At 39.8% G+C, this 25,732-nt stretch overlaps 1 protein-coding gene and 1 long non-coding RNA gene across 2 annotated transcripts; one reads left to right on the top strand and one right to left on the bottom strand.

Annotated features, from left to right (window-relative positions):
• lancl2 (LanC lantibiotic synthetase component C-like 2 (bacterial)) lies at positions 1 to 22,562 on the top strand. The gene is made up of 10 exons (XM_046371516.1): positions 1 to 199; positions 1,153 to 1,357; positions 4,183 to 4,300; positions 4,396 to 4,603; positions 5,959 to 6,106; positions 11,865 to 12,011; positions 14,650 to 14,832; positions 17,099 to 17,275; positions 18,026 to 18,098; positions 19,316 to 22,562. The coding sequence occupies exons 2-10, from the start codon at positions 1,193 to 1,195 to the stop codon at positions 19,390 to 19,392; spliced, it is 1,296 nt and encodes a 431-aa protein (XP_046227472.1). The 5' UTR covers positions 1 to 199; positions 1,153 to 1,192; the 3' UTR covers positions 19,393 to 22,562.
• An 842-nt stretch (positions 22,563 to 23,404) lies between these two features.
• On the bottom strand, positions 23,405 to 25,721 carry LOC124049972. Its single transcript, XR_006841518.1, has 2 exons — positions 25,602 to 25,721; positions 23,405 to 25,454 (listed from the first exon to the last, which is right to left on the bottom strand). It is a non-coding gene; the product is annotated as an uncharacterized LOC124049972 (long non-coding RNA).
• Positions 25,722 to 25,732: the final 11 nt, after the last annotated feature.

The following is a 25,732-nucleotide window of genomic DNA, read 5'->3' as shown; positions in this document are numbered from 1 at the left end:
GTGATGCGGTGACACATGGCTGACTGTACCGCCTGCACGCTCTAACTACTGCGGCTTCCACTTTCCATTCACCGGGAAACAGGACAGGCTGGACACTGGGATGCTGAGAGACTGGAGGCTGCCGCAACCACCGACCGTGATCAACCACAGACAAACAAGCCCTAAAGAGAGCGGGGACCATATTATAGCCTATTGATCGGTAAGCCCTGTTCTGGCTCCACCTGTCATTTCCTGCAGTGCTTTATTAATTGTAGCTTAAGCGTGCTAATATAATGATTCGTTTTACAGCAGACACAGTGCAGCAACAATTGTTCTTCATTTCCACTGAGGCATTTTAGGTATGCACTTCATTGTTGCGACTTTGCCTCCGTATTCACATTTTGTTCACGTATAAACAACCAAAAACAAAGGAGATGTTGGAAATTTAGCATTTTTTTATCAGAAACATACGCTAACTAATTTGCATATTTTAAAATACAGCCGGTGCCGGGGCCTATGTTGAATGCTCAGCCTACTCAAGGTGACATTCATTAGTTAAAGTTTCCCCCCCCGCAGCTGCTAAATTGAATGCCTCAACAGGGTCAATAGCCTTAGCTGTTTTAAATGTGTTAGTGATTCATTTCAAAGTTTCACCCGTGCAAACTTTTTTTCCTTTGCGGATTTCTTATAAGCAATTAAGTTCCCAACTGCTTTGTCCCACTGTGGGAGCCGTAACAGTAATCACAGAGACATGAATACCCTGGGAAACAATAAAGATAAGATGAGACACTTCGACATGTAAAACGTAAAATAAAGCTGTATGCGCTGTGTTATCTTCAAAATAAAAGTATAGGCTATTTTGTACTTTTGTATATTGCTGCTTTGTGATTATTTGTAGTAATAATAGTGATTCTGTTTATTATTATTATTATTTCTTTACGTCTTTGAGATACAAATGATTTTGTGCTGTCTTTCTTTATATAGGCTTGGGTTAGGAACAGGTTTGCCTGGATATGAATTTGCCAATGCACTGCGACAAAAAAAAAAAATTACATTTTTATGACCACATTCCATTCTCATATTGTTAATTCATGTAACCTTGGCGAGATCAGAATTTTTAACACTGAATTTTCTGAAACGCGATTGCTTATTTCCACTATAATGGCCCTACAGTGTGACTGAGGATTTTTATCCCTGCCGAGCCGCCGTAGCGATGGGAGATAACATGTCCAAGCGACTCAAGCTCATCTCGGCTACAGAGGCAGAGATGGAAGAGCGCTCTTTTCCAAACCCGTACCCTGACTGGGACCAAGGAGTCCTGACCTCCAACTCCGGAGCTGACGTAGATTACAATGAGCCCTTTGACGCAGAAGGAAAGGTGAGACGTTTTGCTTTTTTAAATAACATTTAACGCACTGACGTGTTAGAAAGTGGCTAACGTTAGCTTTGCCCAGACCAATAGTTGTGTCGTAGTTGATCAGAGTTGCCTCCATTTGTTGTATACTACATGTTGTATCTGTAATGACTGGTTTGAGTGTAACTAGCGTAAATGAGCTACACTGAATATAGCAAACATTCAAGCTAAAAGGACACCGAGGACAATTTGGGAGTCATAACAACAGTACATGTTGTCGGACATGTCCTGAGCCTGGGGAGGTAGGATAGTTTATCTTGGCCAGGTCTGATGTTATGTGATCATGTGATGGAAGGTGAAGGGGCAGGTGGAGTCTAGGGATTGGGAAATGGGTTTGGGCACAGTGGATGGGGAACAGCAGTTGGTTGATTCTGGGGTTGGGGTGGGGCAGGGGCAAATGGGGATAGGGGACATTGGATGGGCTGCTTCATATCGGGTATGTCCCAGGGAGATGCTGATGGGCGGGGTTTCCACAAATAAATGAATGTATGGGAAAACCCTGCAGAATACAAACAGTACTCCATCTGGGAAATCTCAGATTCAGGGTGAGAAGCTGACATTGAGCACAACCAGAGGTCAATCCTTTCACTGGTCACTCTGCTTCCAGTTTTTTTTTTTTTTTCTCATTTATGATAAGTAAATGAAGCGGGTGAGTGTGAGTTGGTTGGATGCAATTCGAAGATGGCACATTGGGCCCTGCCAAATTGTGATGTGGATCTTTTTTATACATTTTATAGACCAAACACTGATCAATCTTTAGTTGCAGCCCACACCTGCTGTGCCATTAATGCAGCATTCCCGCTCAAATGAACGAGAGGGTTGCAGTGCTGTTGTCTGTCTAACCTTGGATTTGTTTTGTTCTAGTCCAAATACTGATTAAGCTCTAAGAAATCTACTAAAACTGTCAATGTGATGTTGGTTGATGTAACAAGTAAGTGTGTGGAGTATTGTGTCATGTAGGGGCTACAGGCAGAGCTTTAGGCTTTCAGCCTGCTGTACTCATCCTCCTCCTTGGCCTTTCTGAACATACCATTGTTATTCTAAAACAGTAACATTTATCCTTAATCGTATTCTTCATTTATGAAGTAATCCTGACACTGCTTAGTTCTCTTTCCTCCACCATTCATCCCTTCATCCACGGATGACTGCAGCACTGACTGAGCAGAGGGAACAGACAGGCTTGGCTGTAATCCTCTGTGTTTGAGGACAGAGGGCAGACTCTGGTCAGGCTCTTTATGACTATCTGTTTTGTAAGGATTTTACTTGGGGGTGAAAAAGGATTTTCAGACAGACAAGCAACTGATTTGAAACAGAATGTAAGCTGGAGCTTACTAAACAAGGGCGGACTACGGAATGTACTGTTCAGTGTAGTGTTTCCTGTGTGTTAATAAGGAAAAATGTCAGATCAAAAACTTATTTGATGTCTTCAGTATTGTGACATATTTATAGCCATAGTTAGCCAGCCTTATCCCATTATGCACTGAATAAAATGGTGACTGCAGATGCAGACAGGTACCAGCTTGTGAAAAATAAGTCTTCACATGAGTGACTTTCCCTATCAGCAGCAGAGACTGGCTGGAGTTGGAAAAACTGTTCACTAAGCGGTCCCTGTTAATTTCTCAGGCCAGTGGATAGGAGTACATGGGCCCAATGATTCCCAATGAATAGCTCTTGCGTTCCTTGTCTATTCTCAGACTCCTGTGTGTATGTGTCTGTGCGCGCGTGACTGGTCACACTCTCTGAAATCTCTGTAGCTGCTTTGAATCAGGAAGTTCCCCAGCTCTCGTACAGTCCACACCAGTCTGAATGTGAATCTGAATGTGAATGGAGCCTATTGAGAATTAATGAGGTACATGCTGGAGCTAAGATCAAGCTGAGCTTTGAAGCGTGATCTGACCTATACTGCTAGATCTGTAAAGGGTAAATAGAGCCTTGAGCTTCTTGAGGGGGAAAAAAAACAACAAAAAACCTAATTAACATGGTGTGTTTCTTGAAATGAATCCTAATGAATAGTCTGTGTCATAATCTGCTGACTGATATCTGAGAAATGGTTAGGCTTTTTACTGACAAACACGATACACTTAGAGGTGTTTAGTGACCTCTGAAATTAGCATGGCAGCTCATGGGTTCAGTCAGCCCGTTTGTATGAAAACAGTCTTTGTTGCTGAGCAGATGAATTCACTAGCATCACTGTGATGTCAGCTGTGCAGGGCAGTAGTGTAATCTGTGCAGATGAGATTAGCAGTCAGCTAGCAGTTTATTCTAATATATTGTAATATTAATATGGACATGCCTGTTAGGGCTGCATCTATGGCGCTGGAACAGTGACAATGATTTTGTTTTTGTCACTGAAAACAAAACATGGGCTGAAAAGGGAAACATTTGTGTTGTATTGGTACTTAGGTGAATATTTGGCACTGAAAACAATGTCACTGAAAAATGTCAATACAACTTTTTCAAAGACAAATGTTTCATTGCCAGTGTTTCCTTTTTCAGTTCAGGTTTTGTTTTCAATGCAAAATTTTATTTTCAATGCAAAAATTGTTTCACTGTTCTGGCCCCATATGCATCTAGTAGTTATTTTCTCTGTACATTACTGATGATTGCTTTCTTGATTAATCGTCGGAAAATTGCTAAAAATATTTGCTTCTTCATCACTGAAGAAACACAATATGGATTAATAGATTTTATTCTCCCATTAAAGATTTAGTCTCATAATCATTGAAGATTAAGACAATATTTCTATCTGAGGTGCTGACTGGGTCTAATAAATGAGCTTCCTCTCTCAGGTGAGTGCGGCATTCCAGAAAAAGGTCCAGAATAAGATCAAAGATCTCCTCCAGCAGATGGAAGAGGGCCTGAAGACTGCTGACCCCCATGACTTCTCCACTTACACCGGCTGGACAGGTCCGTCACCAGTACCTTAAAGCCTGAAGTGATGACAGCCAATACCTATTCCTAAAACCTATGACTCACCCTCAGTTCTACTGTCTTCACTATAGGCATTGCTTTGCTGTATCTCCAGCTGCACCGGGTGTCCCATGAGGCCTCCCACCTGCAGAGGGCGCTGGACTATGTGAAGAGGACCATGAGAATCCTGAATGGTCGCAAAGTGACATTCTTGTGTGGGGATGCGGGGCCGCTTGCAGTGGGTGCGGTGGTCCACCACAAACTGAACAACGCAGCCGACAGCATGGACTGCCTGTCCAGGTGAGCTGGGACTGTGGATGCAATGGCTCAGCACGCAGTTGTATCAGATGTGAAATGAATAGCAGAAATTTTGCGCCGCCGCGAGCATATTTTATGCTACCGCTTGCACGTTTTGCAACCTGACACTGTGTGAATGCAAAGATCGCCAGGCAGCGGTAGATACAGTAAGAGCTTGACATTTCTGTCAGTACACACACACACACACTCATTAAGGCATTTACTTGGAAAGTTGTTTTAGCAGTTGTTACAGCAGTATCAATTTTTGTTAGACTTCACTAACAATTTGGATTTGATGTGGACATGTTTATTAATGTAGCCATTTCTCTGACTCATGTATTGATTTTTGGATAGGGACCTGTTGTAATGTACTTCTGTGGGCTTTGAAGTATAAGGCTGCTGTCATTTAATATTTTTTTTTTATTGCCAAAATCAACAATGTGTTAATCTGTCTCTCCAAACTCTCTGACTTACCTGTTCTGTCTGTGTTAGTCTGAAGCCCACCGATTGCAGAAATGCAGCCAGTGGGCTAACAGAGCAGAGTCAGGTCGGCAGTTAACCCAGAATCTAAGAGTGAATGAGGTAAAGCTTGTTCGAAAATGAATGCGAGAGCTTCTCAAGAGAGTTCCTGAGCTGCTAGTAGTGTTGTGCAGATGAATTTGCGATAATTATTTTGATAGTTACAACAGATGTGGACAGTGCCTAGTGCCTAGTAGCATACTTTAGTTTGACTTTTCTGTTTTAGCAAATAACCCCTTCCTGTCTCGCACATGCTCTGCAGGGGCCTAGCGAGACGTTCCTTGCTATTATATCCCTCTGTTAAGTGCAATGATTATGGTGCCACCTCTACTCTTTAAAGTAGGCCTACTTGTGTCATTTTTTTTTTTTTTTACACTGAAGTGGAGCAGGTCGTTTGGGCGACTTCATAAACCATCCTGCTGGTGAAGACAGTTATCAGAGCAGACACGCCTGGTGTGTGTGAGAGAGGGAGAGAGAGAGAGAGAGAACTGAAGGGGAAAGCAGGATAAGCACAATTAAATAGTAGTTGTGTACTAGAAACAGGGTAATTAATGTATTCTTTCAAATATTTTCAGTGGGCCTTTCCCCCCCCCCCCCCCCCCCCCCGCCACAGTTACACTGTCAGTCTGTGGGAAACACTGTGTATTCATTGTTTTCAAGGGATTTTGTTATTTGTTAACAAGATAACAGAATATCACCAAACATCTCATATGTGGGAGGCTGCCCGAGCACAGTTTTGATCTTGTGAGCCATATGTGCCTGTGTCTTTCATGGTAGCCTCAGCTTGAACTAACAGCAGAGCCTGTGTGTGTGTGTGTTCCCATCCCCGTCCCCGTCAGGCTCCTCCAGCTGCAGCGGTCAGTGCTGAGTCCGGACTCAGAGATACCAGACGAGTTGCTGTATGGCCGGGCTGGCTACCTTTATGCTCTGCTCTACGTTAACAGAGAGATAGGACCTGACACTGTGGATGAGGGCACAATCGTAAAGGTGAGAGCGACACTAACTCACATGTAGTTATTTTTTTCAAATTTGTCCAGAACATATTGCGGATTTACCTTCTGATTAAAGCTCATGTTAAGTAAAATGTTGACTTACAGGTTATTGATGATCCTATGGTCTTTCTGAAAGCAGGACACTGACATTTTTTTTCATTTAGCTTGAGTTTTATTTGCATTTTAATTATTTGATCATTATTAGTTTTGTGTAGTTTTATTCAACATAAATTAAACAGAGCTTATTTTCATCTAAGGCTCATCTCTGCACTTTTAATAATATCGATTGAATGATGCTGATACTGCAGCGAACTGTTTCATGTTAAATCAGTGTGTGCCAAATTTCCGTACCTGAGAATGCATCTTCAGAGTAGAAAGAGACTGTCACCTTTGCAGCTTGTTCAAATCACAGTGAGTCAGGGCAACGGCAAGCCGAAAGTGTGGTTCCACTTAAAATGCAGGGAACGCTTGCTGCCAAATCTGTAATGCCAAATGCAAAGCCGCCCAAACATGTCTCAGCTGACGAAACCCCTGGTTAAAGTCTGTATCTGAATGCTGCAGAGTGTTTCAGTGAGTGAATGAATGCTTTATTGTCATTGTACCTCAGTTCAACGAAATTAGACGTGCCTCATTTGAACAGTGCAAACATAGAAGATAAAAGATTTCCATTCACGCGGCCACCAATATCCACAATGATAGTGTGAAAGCTAGTTAGCTAAGTTAAAGTTAGCACACCTGCAGCCAGCACCGAAGAAGTCGAATCCTCCATGGACTACAAAACTTTGAGGCATCGACAGCTTTGACGTCGACAAGTTGTTTGAGCATAACTGGGCTTTTTTCACTGTCTTCGATGATGTTAGTGCAGCACTTTTAGTAGGGATAGTCAAAACTCAGCCGCTAACTGTGTACATTCCATCCTAACTTAGTACTCTGAAACGGTATGTGTCTGAAACCTTAGAATGAGCCAGTCGTACGGGAATTCCATACTACTTACAAGAAAATATTACAACAAGCAAGCATTGCGATATTGCTGTTTCCTGTTTGATCAGGTAGGTGAGATTCTGAAACACGTATTGCTGCCCTCTACTGTTTATGATTGTAGATTTTTTTTTTTTTTTTTTTGCATTGTCTATTGAAGCGAGAGTAAAGTACAAAAATGTACCCACTCCCAGGTACCAGAGACCAAAGGTGAATGGCACCCAACCCACAGTTCTAATTATTGGATAAAATATAGCCTGGTGCTGACCTATCATAAACTTGAGACTCTGTGTGGGTGGGTGGCTTTTTTTTTTTTTTTTTTCTTAATAGCATCAAAACAGTGTTTGTAGTTCTCAGTTTTTTACTGTCAGAACAGACCATAATCTGATAAGTGCAGTCTGCTCAGTGTAGGGAGGTGTACTGTGTACATGTATACATCCTCAGGCCAGGCTGTAGCGTTCATACATGTACAGGAGGTGTGTGAGTTTCACCTTTGTCTCTGCTCGCTCTCTGTAGCAGAGGAGGTGAAACTGTCTCAGTTGGACAGCATCCTCAGATGACAGGCAACATTTTTTTTTTTGTAATAACAGTTTGTTAGATGTAGAGCTGGGACAAAAGTGGACTAGTACCAGGGCACAGTGGATTCAGACACACATAGTGGATAACAATCCTTCCACACTCTATTTTGATTATTTATTTAAGCTTGCACACACTTACTGCAGAAACTGCAGGACCAGCTGTCCCTTTTGGTAAACTTCCAGGCTTAAACACATAAATTGCACATGCGCACACACTCTCAGACACACCGCGACAGCAGGGCTGAGAGAGTGGGCAGCAGCAGTGGGCTCACATACGCCTAAGTGTTGGATCCAGGTATGGTTATGGAGGAAGCTTTAAAGCTTTAGCCTTTCCTTTACTGCACCGTTGTGCATTTCAGTATCATTTGTACTCATACCTATCACCACCACACATAGCACAGCAGCTGTGCTCCAACGTGCTGTTCAAAATTGTTTTGTTTTTTTCTTTTTGTCTTTGGACTGTCACCTTTGCGTTGTTCTTCCCTCTGAGAATTTTCTCCTTCATGTAAAGATTTTTCGTTCTTTTCTCTCTGGGGTATCTTAGTGTGTGCATCTGTTGGGCGTATTACACACTGGGGTCTTTTAGGAGCGTTATCTTCTCTGACTGACAGCTAGCACCATAGTGCTTTGAAAAGAATGTCAAGTTTTTGAAGAGTTTTCGAAGAGCATTCTGCTGTCATATGTCAGATATCGTTGCTGGCTTAGCCTGATGTCAACAGTCATAGCTTACGTTAGCTAATGTCAGCTAACATGGTTAATCTTGCCTAATGACAGCTATTATAGCACATGTTAGCTAATGGCAGCCGTCATAGCTGACATTAGCTCATGTCAGCTATCACATTACGTTCTCAGCAGCAGAGAGAAACGGACCCAACATACTTAAGTTTTGAGAGATTCAAGTGAACCTTATACAGTTAATTTTGACACTACAATTGCTTGAATGAGATGGAAAAATCCACAACCCTATGCTGAAATGAAATTAACAACACCAGGAGTGGGCTAACAAAGGTGGTCCTAGATGAAAGCTGTATCCAAGATGGTAACCTGCCTTTTAGATCTTATTATTTATCTCATATTGTGTTATATGTAACTGTTTATAAAATATGAGTTACATCAGTGCACCTTTAAGACATCTTGCTGTGGACCAAAAAGACAGACCATCCTAGTGACACCATTATCAGTTGGATCCCTGTGGTTGCAGACTAAAGTGCACAACGCTTTAATACTAACATCTATTTGAATGTTATTATAATTGTTATTGTTATACTTATTTGCTCATGGCTGTGCAGGAATGCCAGTTTTAGTTAATTGGACAGTTGAGATAATTGATGTTGTTGGTAGAATCTGGTCGGAACATTACATGTGTGTCGGTTAAAAGCTTCAGACATATTCAGTATTCTGGCAGACTGTCAGAATCTGAAGTTATACACTCTCACATAACTGCAGGCCTTAGAGGCTGCTTATGTCAGCATATACTGACAGCACTGACAGCCAAACTTTCAAGTAACTCCGAGTCTCTATGTCCCTGTTGTTCCTGTCCTCAGTGCATCCCACTCCACATGCAAATGAATAAAGTTAACACTTCATTAAGGTAATTTTGGCTCTGGTGGGCCTCTGATATTCACAACTCTTAAATTAGATTTGGCCTGTTAAATTCTCTTGGTGTTGAATCCCACGGCAGGCTTCAGTTTGTTTGCAGTGATTAATTTACACTGCAAACAGGTTAATTCCCCCTAAATTACATTTTGTTCTTCCAAGAGAGACAGTTAATGTTTATTGAGGTGTGTGTGGGTGTGTGTGTGCATGAGGGAGAGAGAGATGTAGATGTGGAGGTTTGCCTTGACAAAACACATTCACAGGCACAGGAGGAGATTCAAGTTGAACGTATATGGAACGACATGAAGATTCAGGTGTGAATAAATTTAAATGAAAATATTCTTTCAAAATAGGCTTTAATCAGGGGAGAAAATAAAGGAGCGTTTGAGGTAAGGAGAGCCAGGACTGGCAGTATAGAAAATATACAGGAGTGAAGGGATGTGTAACTGAACAAGCGGGCTGTAAATCTGCTCTGTCATGAGGGACTCAGTGCTGCTGTTGCAGAGCACTTTTTATTTCTTTTCCACTTACCCTGTCTTGTGCAGGCACTGTAGAAACTGCTGACTCAGAACTCCCAGTGGCTCCTCACAATGTGACTGTATAAACTGATTTTTATCCCTGCAACTGCAGGAATAAATTTTTCTTTTGTGATATAGATTCTGATACCTGAACTTTCTGTATCGGCCAATACAGAGCATGTTGGAAGTCACGTGCCAGTAATGGTTATTGACTACTTGTGCACTAAAATAAAAAAAAGTTTCAGACGGGTATATGGGATGCTACTGGGAAAGTAGCAGGGTCCCATTTCTAGTAAATAAATTATGTGGTATCTGATGGGTGCAAAAATGTTTGTATTCGCTGATAACCTGATCCGGCATTTTGGCCTGTATCAGAGGCAGCTCTGAAACACATACACCTATCCCTGTTTATACTCTAATCTATAGAGCTATGCAACAGTAGTGGAAACCCACAGTGTGCCTTGTACAAATATGCTCAGCTCAGCCCTGAAATGTGACTGCTAGAACAAACCACCAACCAGACATGAACCCACTATCTGCTCCTGAGTCAGTGCCAGTTTAGACAAAATGCCAAAATGGGTCAGGTTCTACACTAACATCTCCTTTTTTCAGCAGCGCACACAATCTTTGCTGGCATAAATCACATTGCTGCTCTCACTCAGTCATTACACAACTTACGACAAAAAATTAAAACGTTTCAACAATGTAAAATTTGGGGGTTCGAACCAGACACAACATCTGAAGCTATGTGATGTTTTCTTTTCACCCGTTAGCGGCTATTAGCTGGTCTGCCTTTTCCTCCTCTTGGCTGATATGCATGGAATAAGGAGAAATGTCTTGACATGACCAGACCTGAGACTGAAGCAAATGCAGCAAAAATGTCCAAATCTGACTTGATACCTGACAGTGTTGGGTCGGACAGCAGAAGGCAGAAGGTTTTAATTAAGAAACGAGCGCGATCTACAGCACATGTTTATATTGAGCCTGTAGAAGCTTCTCTACTATTGGGCACAGCTGTTGACCTTCTGAGCTTTATTTGTTCCTCTTAGGGCCTACTTGGCCTTATGTTACTTTGCCACATTGGCTGTTTTATTATGTGAGCCAGTGATGCATGTATGTAGGGCTCAGTTAGCACTAATGAGATTTCAGAAGCCCTTTTTAGGTTAAAACCCGACCAGGAAGCTGCACTGTTTGAGCTCTCTCTTCCACTGTATCCAGTGAACAAGAAATATATCTAAGAACATAGTAAAACATACAGTAAAACACACACATACCCATACACATACATGTTAAATAGATGAAAATTAGGATACAAATGCACAGTGAAAAGTGGGGAGGGGGTGGGGGGGGTTATTGTTTTCCAATACCACTCGCACACTGTGGGTCACCAAGACTTCTCTAGAGCAATGATCCTGCTAAATCTCCCAGTTAAACCAGTTTTCTGGTTATCACATTTCAGAATCAGAATCAGAATTGTCTTTATTGCCATGTAAGTGAAGAGGTTTCACATTACTAGGAATTTGTCTTGGTGATTGGTGCATACCTATAACGTAAGAATGAGTAACATATAATAATCGAATAAAACAAAATAGAATAAGGTAAAACAAAATAAGATAAATAAAATATGGTTCTGGAGGTAGTACAAAAGTGAGGTAGTACAGAGTGGAAGTAGTGCAGCTAGGTGAGGTAAACAGTGCAGATGGTGTAAACTGCAAATGGTGCAAATGGTGACCAAAGTTTTAACTGTGAATCAGAGCCTAAGTGTGTTTCTGTTATTTCCGTATGTCATCACTTTACTCAACACTTTAATACTCTGCTGCGTATCTTATTGTCAGGCTGTTCATCGGGCTGGCATAAAAATTGTACTGCAGATGGTTTTTCAGTAAACAAAACATCTAAATCAGATCTCTTGAGTTTTGGATTTGGATTCGATTTTGAGTCAGTTCTCCACATTAAACACCTAAGGACACAAGATTAAAGCTGGCAAGCTGTCAGGATTCAGCTCCCAGAGAGAGAGAGACCTAGCATTCTGCCAGGATATGGTCACGTTTACTTTCCACTACTCTTTCACTCTGCTCGTCAGGTGGTGACAGCCATCGTGGAATCAGGAAAGAATATGTCCGCAGAGCAGAAGAAGACAGATCGCTGCCCTCTGCTCTATGAATGGCACAAGAAGCAGTACATTGGTGCTGCACATGGCATGGCTGGCATCTATTACATGCTCATGCAGGTAAGAGAGTGCAAGAGGCTGAATGGCTCCATTGATTGATTGTTGGTGTTGTCTGTCAATAATTTCTGTTTTTTTTGTTCTTGGTCAAATTTTTCGTGTAGGTTTAGGGAAATGCACTTTTCATTTTTGTGGTATGCTTAGCAGAAAATGAGATCACAGATGGGCTCCTTGTTAATAACAGGCAGTAATTAAGCTTTATTTGGCAAATGCTAATAAGCTAAAGTTCAGGCAAGTCAATTTCAGATTGCTGATGGAAATAGTTTTTCTACGTTGGAGTCTCAATGTTAATAAATGTGGATTTCAATTGCTGCACTTCGATTGGCTGTAAACTAGCCTTTCATAAGCCTTGTTGCAGTAAGGCCAGAGGATGGACCCTCTTGGCAAAGCTCTGCTTCATTTATGGTAATGTGTCCAAATGGGTTTCCCCCCCAGCAGAATTGTTAGGCCAGGTGGCAAGTATCTTTTGACCTCAGGGTGGTCTTAAACAGCAGATGTGGCTGGTGAGCTTTCCAATCATCATGAGACACGCCACTGCAACTGTAGTTTTTAAAACCTTGTATAACAACAGCTTATCTCCCATGCAATGCTGTCATGATACTGGGATGAAAATTTAATTCAGAACTGATTCTCGATTGAATAAATAGATACGCATTTCCAGTTTCTTGCTCCAGTCTGCTATGTGCCAAACCACTGAAAACCATAAAAGCATTTTTGCTTTAAAAAGTTAACAGCATCAATAAATGAATTTAATTTAATTTGAAAGCCTCTCACAGTCTCCTTAAACATCACATCATTCAACATTTTTCCTGTAATTTCAGATGATTAGGCCTGGCAGGGGGCTAGCTCAGCCAGCACCCAGCTTCTTTATTTGGGAAAAGAATGGTCTTTTGATTAGTGCACTCATGCCAGTGAACAGAACAGCAGGGCATATTAATCAGTAGGTCAGTGGTTTAATGTTGGTCAGATGTCTGGTGTAGAGTCTTTATGTTCTGGACTGAGAGCCAGTGGAGTCTAACTGCTAACTCGTACAGCCGTACATCACACAAATGCTGTGGGCAGCTCAGCTAAATCAGTTCTTTAATCAGACTGTGGCATGCAGATAAGTAGATCAAGTGGATCTCAGTTTGAGTGCCTCTTCAAGTGCTGTGAGATTTATTGTCAACATCTACAAATTAGAGCCCAGTTCAACACCCTAAAAACAGCATCTGTGGGGGGGAAAGAGAACTTAACCTGCCATTTATTTATCAAGCCAGAGCATGGAAATGAAGTAGTAACAACAACAACAATAATAATATTTTAGTAGAGCCACTTAGATAAATTCAGTCATTGAAATCAGTCCACATTTTACTGTGTTGCATCTGTTTCTGTTTGCTAACGTTTTCAATAACGCACTAAAATTTTTTGTGGAAATGGATGATTACTTTTTAAATCAATCCCTGGGTCTGTGTTGATTTTGTTTTAAGTAATTTACATAAAGTAATTTGTCCTCGGAAAGTTACATTTTAATGGAAATAGTAAAAAAGAGTGAAAATGTGTTTTTTAAACATAGAAATATTCATTGATAAAATAAGGGAAAAAGGAAAAAAAGGAGATGAAGGTAATACAAATGAACAGATACAGGAACGGACACGTTTTACTTTGACTTGCTTAAAGTTGTATAATGGCTTTGGTCAATTATTTTGTTACAGATTATTAAATTTGCTTGTTTATGTGCTGAGATCAAATTGTTTAAAAGTAATATAAGGTAAAAGGTGAGGTAAGGTAAAATTTATCTATGATTATGAGCAAATTAATGGCATATTATTGAATATCAAAACAGAAAAATTAAGCCAAACCCCTTCAGCCCCTATTTATGGCATCAAATAACCAATTAAAACCAAACTTATCAGAAAAACGAACACTTGATACACAGTGTGATACAAACTACCTAAAATAACAGAAGCCATCTTTGGGAAAATTTAAGTTGAAGGAGTTATGACCTATTCTGGAGCCAGCCACCAGGGGAGCTCTCATGTTGTCCATCTTTATATGCAGAGATTCAGCCTTAGTATTTGTCTTTATAACATTTCAAAATACTGATTTATAAATCCTAAAGAAACCAAGTAATTAATGATTTAAATGCATTAAATATGACATTTACCTTAATATAACCAACTGACATTTCCAAATGATTTATATAATAGAAGGTACATACTTCTATCCAAAGCAAATGGTGAAATACACTGTAAATGCCTACAAGAGGCACATTTTATTGACATTTGGCATAAAATTAATATTTAATGATAATGCATTTCATCTCTTTTTGACATAAAGTACGGTGACGGACTATGTTACCAAACCAATCATGAATGGCAGGTTACACTCAATCAGAACTATTTCATATCAAATGTTGTCACAGGTGAACATGTCATATTAAGCAAGCCAAAGTTGCAAGTTTAATTTAATACTGCATTGTGAGTTCCAGTCATCACTGTCAGTTGCTAAATGCTCTTTCCCCAGGTCTTGCAGACTCTTTTTCAGTTCTTTTCATCCCCAAACTGCCCCAGCCTCATTAAATGGACCAAATGTGGTCATGTCAGTGCAGGATAGTATTAACTGAGACAGTAGCAATTAAACGGAGCTCACTCTCTCTCTCCAGCCAGGAGCAAAGGTCCATCCAGACATTCTATCAGAGGTGGTTCGTCCCAGTATTGACTACATCCGCCACAAGAGGTTTCGTTCGGGTAACTTCCCGTCATCGCTGAGTAACGAGAGTGACCGGCTTGTTCACTGGTGCCATGGAGCCCCTGGCGTCATCCATATGCTCATCATGGCTCATAAGGTGAGACTGAGCTTATGCTGCTGCGTGTGCTTTGTGCAACAACAGTCGAACAACATTAGTATCTGTGTGAAGTGACCAGACTAAACCTTTATGAAAGCTCCGTCAAACATCTCCAACATATGAACAGCACTGCCACCTTGTGGTGTGGTTTTGCACTACACGGACAGTAAAATTTTACATATACAGCATGTTGCTATTTTCAGCAGAAGAGTCGCAAAAGTGATTAATCTGCTGGATTAAACACTGATGTTCTTAAGGGAAGATTATGACATAAGTGAGATATGAATACTCCCCACCTGACTAAACACCAGCTTGTGCATACACACATACGCACACATACTGCAGTAATGCATTGTGGGCGCATTTATTCTCTTCTTGGCCCATTAAGGAGCAACTTGGCAGCTGATGGTGCTGCTATTTTGGCATCGGCATTTCTCTCCCTAATGCAGAGACTCATTGGCACCACACAGAGAACAAAGCCCAATGGGAGACATGATTGCTTATCACTGTCTCACCATTAACCGGACACACAACAGAGCTCCCATTTGTTGTTGCAGGAGGATCATTTCAGTGACTGCATGTACTTTGTCAGTGATCATTCCATGTCAGCTGTTGCAGCTGTAGTGTCTGCATGTTGTGGTCCATTTAAAGCTGTTGAAATTCATTTTCCTTTCCACCGAGCAGTTATTAACAGGGCATGATTGGTTTGGTTTAAGGGAGATGTCAAAGGCTGCAAGTTGCTGTGCAACCAAAAGATTGTCAATACACCCAGGACTACCCACAAGAGGGGAGGACTGGATGGTCAAGCTTTCCAGAACTGAGCTGCTAGGGGTGTTTATGGAGGCCATCAGTCTTGGAGGCTATATTTCCCGGGTGTGTACATATGTATATATCCATACAAACACAGATTTTGTGGTGACTACAGCCACCCTGGACCAAAGTCCTTTTGGTTATCCCTGTTGTGATTGTGATTGTCTTTTTTTGTTGAATATATTGATGTTAAATTATTGTTAAAGCCATCTGCTGACTCTGAACGGCTCAGGAAGCAATCTTATAATTGATCTGTGTAAGTTTTGTGTAGGACTAAAGAATTATGCCGGATCATTTGGGTAACCATGGTAACATGTATTTTCCCTGATTAATGTATGTAGCATGAAGGCAACTACAAACAGTATATTGTGCAACGCGGTGTTGTACAAGGACAGATAAATTTTGTTGAATCCTTGAAAAAGAAAAAAAACACACACAGAACCACATTTTTTATCTTAACAAAGCACATACAAAAACACAGCAAGTATGACACGACTATATACTCACTAAACGCACACACATTACCGGGTTGACAGTGATGCAGTGGCGTTTCGGCAGGGAACAAATGTTAGGCTTACTATTTTAATCATGCCGCATTCCTAACAATTTCCAGATGAAGGTAGCTGGGTAACCTGTATGGTACATTTTGTTTGGCTATAGTTGGTTACTGCTGCCCCATCGGCACGCGAAAGATCATATTTAATGGCCATTTTTTTTCTATGTTACACAGCAGCCGCACGAACACAGGCTGCTGCTTTTCAAAGCGCTGCGCCCTGTTTGAAGCACAAACACAAACACCTCACAGTGTTGTGGGACTATGGCTTTTCTAATCGCATCTCATCAGACAAACTGTGTTCACACTGTGTCTCAGTTTATCTCATCAGCTTCTTACATGAAGGTCATCTTGCCAGCTCTGGATTAGATTTACTGCCCACTAATGAGTTCTGGCCATGTGGGATAGTCTTTAATGTGAGCTCAACTCTGATCTGATCTCCAGGGAAAGGTCCAACACACCAACCAGACTGTCAGGAAGACGTAATGCTTAAATCATACAAGGACTGGAGTCGGAATGGATATTTTTAGGTGAAGCTGATGTTTTATAGCTCATATTTCTAGCTGATATTCAGTATCTTTGAATTTTAGCATTTGAGGCCAGCTTATATACCTGTCCATTGTTGCCTGGAGACTCATTTTGTCATTTCATGGCAGACGTTAAAGAAACAATGTTTTCTGCAGGAAAGTACATAATCCAAAGCCAAGTTACAAAAAATAATAACAGTAAGCTTAAGTTTCCCCTTGACATAATGGATTTTCAGAATGAAAACTGCACTTCGAAGTGCAACAGTGTACAATGTATCTGCCTACACACCAGGCTGCCTCACCTTATTAACAGCGGTTGTCGTTAGCTCCTACTTTGTTCTAGCTTTGACTGCTCATTTGGCTTCTTCTTGTCCAGGTGTTTAAAGAGGAGAAGTACTTGAAGGAGGCTGCAGAATGCGCTGAGGTGATCTGGCACCGGGGCCTGCTTAGAAAAGGTTACGGTATCTGCCACGGCACCGCCGGCAACGGCTACGCCTTCCTGTCCCTTTACAAACTCACCCAGGAGAAGAAATATCTGTACCGTGCCTGCAAGGTAAGGAGAGTGGGGTTGCTTCTGCAGGACTGCAAACCACAACAAAACAGATGCTAAATCAGTTGAGTGCTCTTATTGTTTAACATGTGTTTAATACTCGGAACAGTTAAGGTTATTTCACAGTGCGTCCAATGCAATGTGGTTTCATAGTTTTCTGTTGAGATCCAGCAGCCTTCACACAAATGGGAATTTGTTTCTGTTATAAAATGTTTTGGAACAGAGAAGCAAATTTTTTTTTTTTTTGTAACGAGTACCTAGTTCTGGGCGTTTTGAATTTGGTTCTAAATTGAAGTCATATTTCACACCTATCTAACAGCTGAATTAGTTTGACTAATTAAAACGAAAAAGGCCCCATTTTCCATCATCATGGCATTGAGTTTGGCTTTTTTAGGGAAGCACGAAAGTGCACCACTGTAAAGGAATATTGTTTTCCTTCTCGTTGGAAGTCAAAATCCTGAAGGAAAAGAGAATTCAATAAGGTAATCTCTAGCCTTAATGGCCTACTGTCTGGCAGCATCATATGAGTTCTCCCTTTTAAAGTCTCCCCATTAGAGCAGGTGTGTACAAAGTTACTGGGGTAACAGCACAAGGAAAGTAGGTTTTTGTTTTTACTTTCAAAAGAGAAATAAAGAACATACCAAGAGCACTCAGTGTATTGTCCGTAACAGTGATTTAATCAGGTAATGGCTTGGGATTTTTCAAACATGTACAGACGACTATTGACACATTATTATTGTTACCCTCCTCCAGTTTGCTGAGTGGTGTTTGGCGTATGGGACTCATGGTTGTCGCATCCCAGACAGACCCTACTCTCTTTTTGAAGGTACCAAATATTTATTATTTCACAAAATTGACTAAAAACTCTTTTGACATTTCTCTTCCCTTGCAAGACCCATCTGCTTTGAATCAATATAATAGCATGTCTGTAATTTGAGTTGCAAACATTAAGTCTGCTGTTGCTACCTCTTCCTCCATTAAAAAATTATGTAATTCTGTAATTCTCTCAGCGAGACATTAGAGTGGCCTTTCACTAAGCCGCAATGAAGGAATCCAAGGGTACGACTGGTAGCTCAACAACCCAGAAAACAACCACTTAAGCAGTCTAAGTCTTATTACAGCGTTTAATATACAAAATATTGCTTATTTGTCTGTTTTAAAGTAACAAATGTATTCTTACATAGGAAGACTGAAATGTGTATTAATTAAGAACTCATTAGCTACCAGCGGCTTTATAACATCCATTTCTGTTAATACAGACATTTTAAGGCTAGCTTTGTACTAACAATGGTTCTACAAATAGTGAAGGATTTCTGATTGAGCACCCTGAACTTGTTGGGAAAATGAGTTTGTGTTAGTTACATGTTTAAGCATCAAAAGTCAGGACACTGTGTAAAATGTTTATAAAAACAGAATGCGGTCATACATTTCACAACGTGGTGAACCTCACTGAATGATCACATTCTGTTATATTTAGGTTTTACACTACATCCAAGCTTTTTTTGGAATCTGGACTTAACATGCATATCAGGTATCTTTTGGTAATTTCCTGTTATTATTAGGCTGGTGCTGTGAGGGAAAGAAAGAAAACAGTTTTTGGCCTGGTTTTTACTGCATAATGTCTTCGGCGTGTTGAGAGAGCAAGAAGCTAAAAGCTTGACTGATGGCCAGTGAAATGATGATGATGTTTATTGCATGCATATTTCTCTCTCTCTCTCTCTCTCTTTCATCCTCTCTGTCCTGTCTACCTCTTCTCCCCCCCCCTTCACCCATCTGACTATCAGCAGGATAGTTCTCCCTTGTGATCCGGGTCCTCCTCAAGGTTTCTTCCTGTTAAAAGGGAGTTTTTCCATGCTCGGGGGTTCAGGCTCTGGGTCTCTGTAAAGATAGATAGATAGATACTTTATTGATCCCGAGGGAAATTCAAGACCTAAAAAGCACCTAGAGACAATTTTGATTGTATAAGGTGCTATATAAATAACATTGAATTGAACTGAATTGAAAATGTGCAGCTGGAAATAACTGACGTGTTCCCCCTCTCAGGCATGGCAGGGACCATTTATTACCTGTCAGAGATGGCGAACCCCGAAGCTTCCGGTTTCCCCGCCTTTGAACTTTGACCTGCCAACTAATGGGATTGAAGATGATAAAGAGGGACAGGGACAAACTGTTTTGGACAGTGACTTGAGTTTTTGTTCGAACACTTGATAAGGATTTCTTTGTGATACAGCTTTCAACCTTGGTCATGAGGATGTGGTGACAAAATAAGACTAAAAATGAAGATCAGGTTGGAACTGAGCAAAGTTGGTGCAACTGATTGTTTGTCGGAGTAAACATATGGTTTTGTTTATGAAATTCAAAACAATCCAAGAAGATAGAGGGAGGATTATTTTAGGGCAAAACTACGGGTTGAATGTTAAAGTGAGAATAAAAGCAGCAAGTGGACTGAAGAGGATGATGTTGGATATTTTCCTTCTTGACACTTAACATCCTGTGGGGCCTATTTTAGAAACACAGTCAAGGTCCCCTGTCATCCTCCAGTGTGTTGAAGTGAAGACATGGACACCGTGTTTCGTACATACCCACAAAGAACACAGTCTATGCCCTCAGCCTTTAATGTATTAGCACCTAGGCCTGGAAAGAGGGAGTGTGTGTGTGTGTGTGTGTGTGTGTGTGTGTGTGTGTACATACGTGAGTGTGCAGTGAACTAAAGTTGTTTTAGTAATTCTTTGTGTCTGCATGCTCGCTGTAATTGGCTCTTTGTGCCTCATATCTTGTCAACGTAGTACTTTCCTCTCTGTGTATTTGTTGTGTGCTGTTTCTGTTCCATTTGTCACAGAGCGGGTGACAGTTTCACCCTCATCTCTCATTTCAAGTCAAAACTAGCTTTGTGCGAGCGTTAACATTGCCAGACTTTTGTTAAGCTAAGCAGTATATCAGCTGTGAAGTGATAATTACCTTTTATTTTGTGTTTGTTTTAGTGTAAGGGAGTATAGATTGTGATATTACAGCTATTGTGCATATTTTCTTCCATTTTTCAGAAGAGGACAGAACAGTTATTGAATGGGAGGGCGTTTTCATTGGGAACAGTACTGCTAGGTGACTGTCAAAAACTTGGTATTTCACCTGGATGTATGTGGTTTTGCAGTATGTAACAAAAATATTTTCAGTTTTCAAAAAATATTTTCAGTTTTCAGTCACAGTGATGATATGATAAAAGTAAAAAAAGAGTTTTTGTTAAAATTAGGCATGAGGTCTTGTAAGTTTATTCTTAGGGGTAAAGTTTGCTAGTTTAACCAAAAAGTGATGACACGACACAGTTTGAGCCAATGAGGGCTCATATCAGGCCCACAACAGGACGTAAGGCACCTGTATTAACACTAATTGTTTAAGCCCTCTGTCCGATCCATTATACTGTTGAGGTGTATTTCACTATTATCACCGATTCCCACTAGACATAGTGTTTTGTTCATGTTAATACAGCATCTGCTGAGTCACCTGAAACAAAACACAAAAGACAACGCACACTCACTGTTCCCTTGCAAGTAATGCTAAGAAGGCGGGCATAGTTAGCATTAGCTATCTCACTTTTGTGGATCCAGTTGTGCTAAGAGTAACATATGGTGTGCTCAAGCTAATGCTAATGTTAAGCAGCGGCTAACAATGTGCCCCTTATTTTTGGATAGCCATTTCTAATCAAGACAAAAACTAAGGATAAAGTGATTTCTCAGCAAAACATAGTGGACATAGTAAGACACAAGCTAAGTAGCATAGCTAGTTAAAACAGCTATGCTTCTCCCAGCTGAAACAGAGAAACCACCAGACAAAAAAGCATTGTTTTGCATTGCTGGCATTTTTGCTGAAACCAGTCCCAAGCTACCTTGTTGACTTGCATAGCTCTACGTATTGGCTTTCAGTTAATTTTATAGTGATTTTCTACCTTTCCCTTGCTTGGATGTAATGGGTTCACACAGTGGGAATTTTAGCCTACTTCTGCTTCAAACAGCTGTGAAATCTTTTTGGCTTGTATCAATGAGTTTCAATTGTCACCTAACATCTGAGATTAGAGCTAGTACACTGTAATTTAATTAAACCTAATGGGCCATTGTGAGAAGTTTTCTTATATGAACCCCCCAGTTGATGTTGGCTAAAACAGAAGGCCCCCAGCTGTACTATTCAGTGTACTATCAAGAAACAAGATGTTGCTAAGTACTATTTAGGGACGGGTGCCATCTAGGTGCAGTATCCTATCAGAGCGAGGCCTAAAAATGTTTTCCAAGTGTTGACTCATCATCAAGTCATCATAATAAAGCATATGTTTTGTTCACATTGTTAAAGTTGAAAGCTAATTGAAATTTAGCCATTGAGACAATTGACAAATGCAGCTAAAAACATTACAATTACTGAGATAAAGTTAGTAGCTTTATAGGAGAAAAAGATTGTGTCTTACATGTATTAATGATATGCATTTATATTAATAAAAATGATGCCTGTTAGGATAAACATTTATAAATTTTAAGTTCTTAAAGTACACTCAGTTAAGAAATGTACTTTAATAGCAGACATGAATAGATTCATTAACAGTCCCACTAATTTATTTTTTCTTTTTTAGATTAATCAAGGTCTTAAATAGAAAATGAAAGCAACTTATTAATAACTGTTCAGTATAATGCTGTTTACAGCACTGTTCACATCAGGCAGGTAACATGGTTTAGTCCACTCAGAGTTAATACATGACTTCTTTTGCAAAACTAAAACCTGAGCTTACATGGAAGGCATCATGGTCTGTGTGCTACCAGCAAAGGCGTGAAATATTAGCAGGTGGCAAAAGTGTGCAGTATTAAAATTAATCCCGACAGCACATGAATGCACATAAATGCCTGTTTCTCTTGCAGAATTTTCATCATGAATGTTTTGGCATGAGAATAATATCACATATAAAACGTGTGTGTGTGTGTGTGTGCGTTCCTCTGTCAGAGTGTGCCCAGGTTCACTGCTTCCATTGTGTTTGGCATTAATTTTTTATCCTGATCCTGGTATTGAAGCGTGTTTGACCTTTTATCCATGTGTCTGTGTATATGATTTTCTCAGCCTAATAAATGTCAAGATAGGAATGTGTGTGTGTTTATTTTTTCACATTAAACTTCTGGACTGGCTGCAGTGACAGCAGCAGTAATGACAAGATGTCTTCATTGTTCTTCTTAGCCTGCGTTTTGACTAATCTGTGCTTATGAAGAATTCATGCAAGGTTTGATATTGTTGGAAATAAAGAATGAATAGAGTGCCGGTACCTTCTGTCTATTGTTATTTTTTCATTATTTGATCATTTATGTTCAGTATTCATTTTCATTAAAAAAAAAACTAACACAAAGAAAATTTTCATTTTTCACACACAAACCTACATGCAATATTTTGTGAAACAGGTCATAATAGGGCAAACAAGTAGAGATGTGCTCTTAAACCAGTCTCCCTAGTGATCAATAATCTAACCAGCAACTGGATTGGAGACAAAACAACCAATCAGCCTGCTCCAGTTCTCTAAATGTTTCATATTTCATATTTATTTACCATTTTATTGCTGACAGTAGTGCTGTGGTTTTGTTTAGCCAGTGGTGTGTTTAAGCAAGTCAGTGTTGGTAGGTCCAAGCTAAGATGTCTCAACAACCATCAGAATGAAATGTGATGACCCTGTTCATCCACTTGCATTTTTATCTAGCACCTCCTACCACCTGTCCAATATCTTCTACCTGAGTCAACACAAATACATTTTTTAATTGATTAATCCATCCATCAGTTTTTTTGCTACTTCACAGCAAAATCAGCATACCCAAATCAACTCTATCAGACTTAATTCCAACACTTTTAAAGTGTCTACATGGGTCCACACCACAAAATGTCAATTTTACTCTTTTTGAAGTGTTGGTATCTTAACACTCTAAACGAGTTACTATTCAGAGTCAAAATCCAACACTTTCCAGTATTAACCAGTGTTAGTTTTTCTCAACTTTAGTGTACTAGTTCACTACTGCAAGTGTTGAATCTAATTTACACTATGGTGTAAATATACTTTTTTTTTTTTTTTTTAATCTGATACATGTCAACTAAACTATGATTAAAAAAAAGAGGCCAAGCTAAGGTTAAAACATTTATTTTTAAAACTCTGCACCACATTAACTTTTTAAAATATACTGTTAAAACATGTAACAGTATGGAACAATGTATGCTACCTCGCTGTCATTAGAGTATTGTTTATCAAAGGGTCTAAAATAAGTCAACTTTACACAGATGACATCATGTTCATTATTTTTCTCCTCTATACAAAATGCATGAAAGTGGTCATCAAAATACACTGTATTAACAGCACAATATATGAAAAGCATGCTGTTCATATATTACAATGTTGCAGATCTTTTTGAAAACTGGTAGGTCACTGGATGTGCCAGTGCAAATGAACAAATCTACATGATACTCAGTTCACCCAGCTGGTTGTTGAAACATCTGAAGATGTGTCCATATATAGTAACTGACTCAACCCTTCTCCACCTTTTAAGCCATCAAGTGTTTTAATTTTTATAGGACCAAATTCAAATCTCTTAAAATAGTAATTTTCATAGGAAAATGCCATTTGATGCTGGTGTTGCTTCACTAAAGATTTAGTTAAGTTTTTGAAGTTTTTAATAGATTTTTTAAAGAAATTATGTTTTCCTTCGAATCTCATACACCACATATGAAAAAGAGGACCAATTTTTCCTAATACATCTTGGATAGTGAATCATCAAATAGTGTTTGGGAATCAAATTTCTATCAGGATACAAGGACTTGAATATCTTATGGTGGTCACAAATCAGATGTTTCAAGTAACATATCATGCCATCAGTAAGGATTGGGGAGAACACAATATTAACAATCTGCAACAAAAGAAGAACAAGGTTCCAGTAACTATTTCCCCTTTCAACTATATCACCAAATATAAGAGGCGTATTGCGCAAAACACACCATGACTGAATGGCATTTAAACCTAAGTGCTTTGTGTTGTCGTCCATTTTTAACCCACCTGGTTTGTTTTTACATTCTGTATAACCATAATTAAAGCTCTGTATCCTCTCTGACAAAATGTTCAAAGAAAGGTTTTTTTAAAAGGTACTGAAAAAACAGCTTAAGCTCATACTGTACGACCCCCTCTAGCAAATCATGCTTTATATCAACAGCATAGTTATCAGTGCTGTAATAATATTCTAATGAATTTAGCACACAAGGTTTTTTAATACCGTAAACAGCTGGTAGAGCAGGATCTCGCTTGGTGCACTGCAATGTTCAATGTGAAGTTTTGTGAAGGATTGTCTAGTTGATTTAAATTTTGCTCTATTTTTTGATAAATGTCTGAACCCTTATATTCAGGAGAAAATGTCTGGAGAACCGTTTCTCTTGCTTGGCTCTGAACATCACAAATAACTTCCTCCATTGAACAAACTATTGTTTGTACAGTGCTTTCAGAAAGACCAGAGGCTTGTAAATGTGCAACAATTGACCCACACATTGATGAGATGTCACTTTTATCAACCACCTTATGGGAGGATACAGGTGGGACCTGCAACATGGAGTGAGAAGTTGTTGCCTGATCACTTGAAATTTCAATCTCAAATTGTCTTTGTGATGCTGTTTCTTGATTAATATCAACTTGTTGATCATGGAATTGCCTATGAGCATCGTTAACGTGCTTTCTGAAGCCACTGTATGTACAAAAAGATGATGTACATCCTTGCTCTCCGCATTTTAAACGCAAGGTTTTGGCAGGATATAAACCATGCTAAAAATTTTAAATGCTGTCAGAGAACTGAACAATTTTTGTGGTGCACTTTAGAAACAAAACATATGAACATACCTGAATGTTTTAACTGTTTTCTGACCTGTCAAAACAGATGGCACATCAGCGCTCTCGCAGTAGTCTTGCTCTAAGTTCCTTGACCCGTGGGGTTTCTTCATCATAGGAGAGACTCAAGATGAAGTGAGCTTTGAATAGCTCATCAAAAGCAGCCACTGATGTCTGAGCCTTGCATGGGATTGACTTTTGGTCCACAATGATGAAGAACCTTTGGATAGTCTTCTTTTCTTGACCAATGCAAAGGAGGAAGGGCTGTCTTTGATCCACTTTCTCAAGAAAAGTAGTGATGCTGGCTCCTTCCTGGAGTTGAAATGGCACATTAAACATAGTCATCAGATGTGATATATTTTTTTAACTTTTAAATTACATAAATAAACTCAAACTTTGTATTTTCTTTGTTGTTAATCAAATTAACTTCAATGAATACAGAAACCAAACTGTAAATACCTTAACAAATCTTAAAAGGTGGTCTGCCACTTGCGCTGAGCTCATCTCAGCCATTTTTTTCTGGCCTCTTGATGTAGGGGGCAGGAGATGTAACAGCAACAGGATAGCTGACATATCACCATCCCAAACAA

This window comes from Scatophagus argus, chromosome 18 (genome assembly GCF_020382885.2).
Source record: "Scatophagus argus isolate fScaArg1 chromosome 18, fScaArg1.pri, whole genome shotgun sequence".
Lineage (NCBI taxonomy): Eukaryota > Metazoa > Chordata > Actinopteri > Scatophagidae > Scatophagus > Scatophagus argus.
Note: the sequence above shows the minus strand (reverse complement) of the source record. Positions and strands in the feature narration are given on the sequence as shown.

Coding starts and splice junctions, on each gene's coding strand:
- lancl2 (XM_046371516.1), top strand. CDS start 1,193: ATGGGAGATAACATGTCCAAGCGACTCAAGCTCATCTCGGCTACAGAG. Junction 12,012..14,649: donor TCTATTACATGCTCATGCAG/GTAAGAGAGTGC, acceptor CTCTCTCTCCAG/CCAGGAGCAAAGGTCCATCC. Junction 18,099..19,315: donor ACCCTACTCTCTTTTTGAAG/GTACCAAATATT, acceptor TCCCCCTCTCAG/GCATGGCAGGGACCATTTAT.